Source organism: Berghia stephanieae, chromosome 3, assembly GCF_034508935.2.
Source record: "Berghia stephanieae isolate SIO BIC M18660-M18661 chromosome 3, UCSD_Bste_1.3, whole genome shotgun sequence".
Classification (NCBI taxonomy): Eukaryota; Metazoa; Mollusca; class Gastropoda; order Nudibranchia; family Aeolidiidae; genus Berghia; species Berghia stephanieae.
In genome coordinates, this window is record NC_088362.1 from 41,526,942 (window position 1) to 41,535,493 (window position 8,552).

The 8,552-nt window shown below is 37.7% G+C and overlaps 1 protein-coding gene across 1 annotated transcript in view; it reads right to left on the reverse strand.

Moving 5' to 3' along the window:
• Nucleotides 1–1,404: 1,404 nt before the first annotated feature.
• LOC144969550 (sulfotransferase 1B1-like) overlaps nt 1,405–8,552 on the reverse strand; it is an 11,989-nt gene continuing 4,841 nt past the window's right edge. Inside the window, exons 3-4 of the mRNA XM_078908689.1 lie at nt 8,293–8,473; nt 1,405–1,610 (exon numbers count right to left, since the gene is read on the reverse strand). Coding sequence (XP_078764815.1) covers nt 1,483–1,610; nt 8,293–8,473 — 309 coding nt within the window. The 3' untranslated portion in view covers nt 1,405–1,482. The remainder of the gene's footprint in view (nt 1,611–8,292; nt 8,474–8,552) is intronic.

Here is an 8,552-nt window from a genome sequence, read left to right on the forward strand (position 1 = left end):
TCACAAACTCAGGGAAATCTGGAGCTCAAATCTACAGAAGGAAATAAAAGAGAGACTGTTCCTGGCAAACGGTAGAGTCAGTGCTTCTATATGGAGCAGCGACAGGGACTCTAACAAAAGCCCTTGAGAAGCAACTTGACGGCTGTTACGCTCGTATGCTGCAGATGGTCTTCAACGTAAGCTGGAAAGAGCACACGTGAAGAGCTCTACGGTGACCTCCCCCAGTGACTGCTAAGATACAACAGAGAAGACTGAGACTTGCGGGGCACTGCTGGAGACACAATGAGGAGATTGCAAGCAGTCTTGTGCTATGGGAACTTCTTGAAAGAACCAGAAACAGAGGCGGGCCGAATACAACATACATTGACTGTCTGCTAGATGACACAGGAATGGACAACACCCGGGAGCTGCGTACACTCATGGAGGACAGGACAGAATGGCGAAGACTTGTGGCTCATGTTGGGCGCCTCAAGGGGCGGCCTAAGTAAATAAGTAAGTTAACTGACATTCTTCTGCCCAAAACAATTTTCTTCGCATTGGCAGCCGTGCCACATGTAACTTGCTTTTAAAAAAATCTTTGGGTTTTTTGTTTGTTTGTTTTTGTTTTTGTTTTTTTTTTTTTTTTTTTTGGGGGGGGGGGGGGTTGGTGTTTTATATGGAGGGTGGGGGCGGGGGCGGGGGCGGGGGCTGGGGGAGGTGTTGTGTGTATGTGTGTGTGTGTGTTTGTGTGTGTGTGTTTTTTTTTAAATTATTCTTTTTTTTTTGCATTTACTTTTGATTTCAACTTCAAGGTCTTGTATCACGTGACAAGGCAACGTTTAACTCTTTACGAACAGTTGATCAAGCAATATACGGTGATTAAGTTTCAATAAAAACTGGACTTGTTTCTTGCTGATTTTTTGTTACCTTACAGTATAAGAAATCAACTAGATAGTGGATTGAGTTCATCCATTTGTAAATTGACATCATAGTGTTTTCAAATTTTCAACCACAATCCTTAAAAGTTTACATGACATATTTTGCAAAATTCACGTGTAAAAGCATATCGTAACATATTTTACAATTTCTGAGTATTTCTGAATATTATGCGTACAGTCATTGTTGGGTTCACATTGAGCAACATCGCCAAAGAGAGATTAATAATAATAATAATAATATAATCATATTATTAACAATGATGATGATGATGATGATAAATAATAATAATAATAATAATAATAAATAATAATAATAATAATAATAATATAATAATAACAATAATAATAATAATAATAATAATAATAATAATAATAATAATAATAATAATAATAATAATAATAAATAATAATAATAATAATAATAATAATAATAATATAATAATAATAATAATAATAATAATAATAATAATAATAATAAATGATTCACTCAAATTCACTCATATATTCAAGCCAATTCTTTCATTCACTGAGTAAAAAAAAACAAAAAAAAAACTGCCCAAGTTGGCTATTTGCTACTTTCCGCTGATATGTCTTTGAATGAAACCCCGAAAGGCTCCAATTTAGTCGCTACAATTGTATCCAGTTTGGTCTCAATGTCTTTTGAAAGATGGTTTTTCCAATCACCAAATTTTCCTGGAAAAAAGTAATAATTTTGAAATATAGTATACAATAGAGAGTAGAAGTTGTAATATTAAAAAAATAAATAAATAAAAAAATTCGTGTATATCTTGTGTTGAAATTTCTGTTCAATAAACACTGGGAGTTTAGTTCAAGAACCTTATCCTATTTCAAAAGGGTCTTCTCTAAACAATTTTAATGGGTTTTTAAAAACCATTTATTAAGCATTCCATGATAATCTTCATACTTGAGCGGTGATATACAGTACTCGCTGAAGTCTAGTATGCCCTGGGAGAAGCCAAAAAGCGTGTTATAATCTGAGTGTGCCGGAATCCGATGCTCATGGGAGGTAACCAAAGCACCCTGTTAGTCAAGTATTATTTCCTGCCTTACTTCCCTTATCACCGATACCGGCGTTAGTTGTATGGGCTGGTTTTCATGCATTGGGCTCAGTTTGACTTTTTTTTAAATACGGGGATGGAGAAGACCATAATACAAAGAAATCGAAAAAGGGGTACCTACTAATCCACATTCTTTATGACCGTGTCCATCGTTAGTTACGAAGAAAATACACACACACACGCAGCCCCCCCCCCCCCCTCAAGCCAAACACACACACACACACACACGCATACACACACACACGCATACACACACACACACACACACACACACACAAACATAACCAACGAAACAATTGATAAGCACGCACCAAATTACCCCGTAGGCCTTTTCTCCTGTGATGACACGCGATCACAAAATGCTGAAACAGACTGGCACCCAGCATAATATATCTACTCCAACCAACCCATGCCAACCCAAACTCACTCATATTAATGCGTTGTCGATGTCTTAAACGTCTACTACGTCGCTTGACTAAATTTTTAAAAATACCTTGTATTAAATAGAACCAATTGCTTTAAAATACAACTAAGCATAATCTGATGCGTGCCTTGGGTGTGGTTCTAAGGTTTAACGACTTATGTCATATAGAACAAATTCGGTCACCAAGCTCCAGCGTGCCGTATTGCAGAGCGTGATAGAATCCACCGAATACTGTTGCAATAAATAATAATAATAATAAATAATAATAATAATAATAATAATAATAATAATAATAATAATAATAATAATAATAATAAAATAATAATAATAATAATAAAATGATAATAATAATAATAATAATAATAATAATAATAATAATAATGATAATAATAATATAATAATAATAATAATAATAATAATAATAATAATAATAATAATAATAATAATAATAATAATAATAATAATAATGATAATAATAATAATGATGATATAATAATAATAATAATAATAATAATAATAATAATAATAATAATATAATAATAATAATAATAAATAATAAATAATAATAATGCTGAAAACTTATATAGCGCTATAACTCCGAGACACCTGGGGTCTGATTCATGGAGCGGGACTAGGACGATAGTCCTAGACTAAATCCGTTGTCTCAGACTAAAAGGCGTTGTAAGATATTCATGAAGCCGGACTACGCGAAGTCTTAGACTAAACGAGGGACTAAACGGGTGAAATTTACACCAGCGATTTAGCAGGCGTAAATATCGTAGTCTGGGACTAAATTTCAAGATCATATGTCCTCTACACTGGGGGAAGTAATTGTACAGCGATTAGAACAAAAATACCCGACAGTTTTTGATTTTATATTTATTTTTATTTATTTATTTATTTATTTTTTTGGTTTTGTTTATTTTATTTTCTTTACTTTTTTCGAAGATTCGACAATCACACATACACTCCTCATCTTGCCCATTCAAAACACTCTGCAGGGACTCCTCCTCCCCCCCCCCCTCCCCCAACACACAGTTTCATAGTAACTTCCTCCTCCTCCTCCTCCTCCTCCTCCTACTACCTCACTACTACCTACTAACTACTACTACTACTACTACTACTACTACTACTACTACTACTACTACTACTACTACAACTACTACTTCTGCTGCTGCTGCTGCTGCTGCTACTTTCACTATTATCATTACTCCTACTACGACTACAACTACTACCACCACTACTACTGCTGCTACTACTACTACAACTTCTACAACAACAACAACAACAACTACTACTACTACTACTACTACTACTACTATTTCTAGTACTACTACTACTACTACTACTACTACTACTACTACTACTACTACTACTACTACTACTACTACTACTACTACGACTACTATTACATTTCTTTTATGTCTTTTATCGTCCATTATTTTCTAGAAATGTCACGTCTCTCACTGGCCTTATCATTTCTATCACACGCGCTAACGATTCGTTCACACTCCAACCATCGTTGAGTACAGACGGTGCAATTTATACTGCATTTCATCTTATTTGTTTGCAACGTTTATTAGTTTATTGTTGTGCCGACGAAGGGTTTGTGCCCGAAACGCCCATTGTCTGTATTGTTTCCACTGATTCCTCTCCATCATCACTCTTTCGTTAGTATTTTCGGGACCCCATGCTTCAGGCAGCGCCCACGGCTCTCTACTTAGAACAATGCTACACCGTGGATAAGAATCATTTAAGTGCCATCGTTATTTATATTTACAAAAAACATTACACACACACATTCTCAAACAATTTTTACACCCCTAAACTTGTCTCACACTATTTTTATTTGTGGGGAAAAAACAACAGCAAAACAAACAAAAAAAAAAAAACGATCAAAACAAACACGAAGAAGAAATAAATATTATGATTTCTGTGCCACTCCGTATGACGCATGCGCAGCTAGAAAAGTAACACATTTCTATGACGTTTTGTGATACGTTTCCGAGGAATCCCCAGTTAAAAATAGATTGACCTCTGTAGTCTGAGACTTCGCAAGCGTAGTCAGAGACTTGAAAGTCAGGGACGAAGTCTGACTCCATGAATAGCTTACTTTCCGTAGTCTCTGACTTCCCAAAGTCCATGAATCAGCCCCCTGGGGTCTGATTCATGGAGCGGGACTACGACGATAGTCCGAGACTAAATCCGTTGTCTCAGACTAAAAGGCGTTGTAAGATATTCATGAAGCCGGACTACGCGAAGTCTTCGACTAAACGAGGGACTAAACGGGTGAAATTTACACCCGCGATTTAGCAGGTGTAAATATCATAGTCTGAGACTAAATTTCAAAATCATAATATGTCCTCTACGCTGGGGGAAGTAATTGTACAGCGATTAGAACAAGAATACCCGGCAGTTTTTGATTTTATATTTATTTTTATTTATTTATTTATTTATTTATTTATTTATTTATTAGTTTTGTTTACTTTCTTTTCTTTACTTTTCTCGAAGATTCGACAATCGCACATACACTCCTCATCTTGCCCATTCAAAACACTCTGCAGGGACTCCTCCTCCCCCCCCCCCCCCCCCCCAACACACAGTTTCATAGTAACTTCCTCTCCTCCTCCTCCTCCTCCTCACTACTCTCTACTCTCTACTACTACTACTACTACTACTACTACTACTACTACTACTACTACTACTACTACTACTACTACTACTACTGTTGCTGCTGCTACTTTCACTATTATCATTACTCCTACAACTACTACTACCACTACTACTGCTTCTACTACTACTACTACTGCTGCTACTACTATTACAACTTCTACAACAACAACAACAACAACTACTACTACTACTACTACTACTACTACTACTACTACTACTACTACTACTACTACTACTACTTCTAGTACTACTACTACTACTACTACTACTACTACTACTACTACTACTATACTACTACTACTACTACTACTACTCTTAATCTACTATACTACTACTACTAACTACTATACTACTACTACTACTACTACTACTACTACTTTATACTACTACTACTACTACTACTACTACTACTATACTACTACTACTACTACTACTACTACTACTACTACTATTACTACTACTTCTACTACTACTACTACTACTACTACTACTACTACTACTACTACTACTACATACTACTATACACTATTACAACTACTACCATTACTACTACTACTACTATACTACTACTACTACTACTACTACTACTACTACTACTACTACTACTACTACTTTACTTACTTTCTTTATGTCTTTATCGTCCATTATTTTCTAGAAATTTCACGTCTCTCACTGGCCTTATCATTTCTATCACACCGCGCTAACGATTCGTTCCCACTCCAACCATCGTTGAGTACAGACGATGCAATTTATACTGCATTTCATCTTATTTGTTTTCAACGTTTATTTGTTTATTGTTGTGCCGACGAAGGGTTTGTACTCGAAACGCCCATTGTCTGTATTGTTTCCCCCGATTTCTCTCCATCATCACTCTTTCGTTAGTATTTTCGGGACCCCATGCTTCAGGCAGCGCCCACCGCTCTCGACTTAGAACAATGCTACACCGTGGAAAAGAATCATTTAATTGCCATCGTTATTTATATTTACTAAAAACATTACACACACACACACACACATTCTCAAACAATTTTTACACCCCTAAACTTGTCTCACACTATTTTTATTTGTGGGGAAAAAAGATGGCGGCCCACCTTGAAACTTGGTCAAAGGAGGAAATCAGAGCTGTCATACGTTTTTTGAGCGCCAAAAGTCTGAATCCTACCGAAATTCATAAAAAACTTCAGAGTGTATATGGTGAGCATGTTATAAGCCGTACACGAGTCTATCACTGGTGTAATTTGTTTGAAGCCGGCCATTCCGACTTGACAGACAGGGAAGGGAGAGGGCGTTCGATAACTGCGACGTCAGAAGACAATGTGAAGCGAGTTGATGAGCTTATTCGTCAAGACAGGAGGTTGAAATCGCAAGCAGTCTTGAAACTTCGGAAACTTCTGCCCATAGAATTGTATTTGATGAACTTGGCTACAGAAAAGTCAGCGCAAGATGGGTTCCTAAGCAATTGACAGACAATCATAAAGAACAAAGATTGGACATCTGCAGGGAACTTTTGAGAAGAAGCAAGAGCTCACGCAGGGTTCACGGGCATACTGCCAACGCCGGCGGAGACTTTCTAGGGTACGATGTGACTTTTCTTGACAGCATAGTCACCGGTGATGAGACTTGGTTGCACCATTGCACCCCAGAAACAAAGCAAGATTCGATGACATGGAAACATCCATCCTCACCTGTCATGAAGAAATTCAAAGTCATGCGGTCAGCAAAGAAAATAATGGGAACTGTTTTCTGGGACAGTCGTGGTGTTATTCTGTTCGAAACCTTACAACCTGGAGAAACAATGAATGCTGCAAGGTACTGCCAAACTCTTGACAAGCTTAGGGAGGTCATTCGCAGAAAGCGCCAAGGGCAGTTGACCAACGGGGTCATTTTGCAACACGACAACGCTACACCCCACACAGCACGAGTGACACAAGGTTGGCTAGAGAAATATGGATGGGAGATTTTGCCACACCCACCACACAGTCCAGACCTCGCACCATCTGATTATCACCTCTTTGGGCCACTGAAACGTGAGCTGGCAGGAAAGCGCTTTGATGTCGATGAAGAGCTTGTTGACCATGTGCGGAATTGGCTACAAAACCTTGACGGAAATTTCTTCTGAGAGGGTATCTATTCCATGGTGCGGCGTTGGCAGAAGTCTGTCGACAGACTTGACTGTTACGTAGAGAAATGAAGGACGAGTCAAGGTATGAACACGTGCAAGAATTTTGTTGATAGCATAAAAAACGCGGATTTTACAGGCATTTTTCGGTTAATTATGAAAGAGCCCTCGTAGTAGTAGTAGTAGGAGTAATGATAATAGTGAAAGTAGCTGCAGCAGCAGCAGCAGCAGCAGTAGTAGTAGTAGTAGTAGTAGTAGTAGTAGTAGTAGTAGGAGGAGGAGGAGGAGGAGGAGGAGGAGGAGGAGGAAGTTACTATGAAACTGTGTGTTGGGGGGGGGGGGGAAGGAGGAGTCCCTGCAGAGTGTTTTGAATGGGCAAGATGAGGAGTGTATGTGCGATTGTCGAATCTTCGAGAAAAGTAAAGAAAAGAAAATAAACAAAACCAAAAAAAAATAAATAAATAAATAAATAAATAAATAAATAAATAAATAAATCAAAAACTGTCGGGTATTCTTGTTCTAATCGCTGTACAATTACTTCCCCCAGCGTAGAGGACATATGATCTTGAAATTTAGTCCCAGACTACGATATTTACGCCTGCTAAATCGCGGGTGTAAATTTCACCCGTTTAGTCCCTCGTTTAGTCTGAGACTTCGCGTAGTCCGGCTTCATGAATATCTTACAACGCCTTTTAGTCTGAGACAACGGATTTAGTCTAGGACTATCGTCGTAGTCCCGCTCCATGAATCAGACCCCAGACTCTTAGACTCATTGCGATGCATTACAGTTAAAACTGCCTCTTTTAAAATTGTATTTTCAACTCACAGCATCCATTGCTTATAAGTAAACGTGCTCGGATAATCTCAGACTTCTAATGAATACTGGACATGAGCTTCTATTGCTAGAGTAAAATATTAACATATAACAATAACGTCATAGCCCCCCCCCCTCTCTCTCTCTCTCTCTCTCTCTCTCTCTCTCTCTCTCTCTCTCTCTCTCTCTCTTTCTTTCTTTCTATCTATCTATCTACCTATCTATCTATCTCTTTTATTTTCATTCGAACAGATGAATTCCCGAACCTTTCCTAATGAAATGAACATTCTTGTCTGCCAGACCACGATCCTTGTAACATGTCTTATTCACAAAGTTGTTTTTCCTCATCGCTTCAAAGCTGCAGTGAGAAACAATCTTCTCAACATCCCCATCACTCAGTTTCTTGTTCAGAAATCCTGCAATTTTTCTGATGGCACCAGGAAAGTCCTATAAGAGAGAGAATGATAAAGATGAGGAGGGGGTAAAGGCGGGAGGATAAGGTTACAGTACCACAATAAGTAGATAC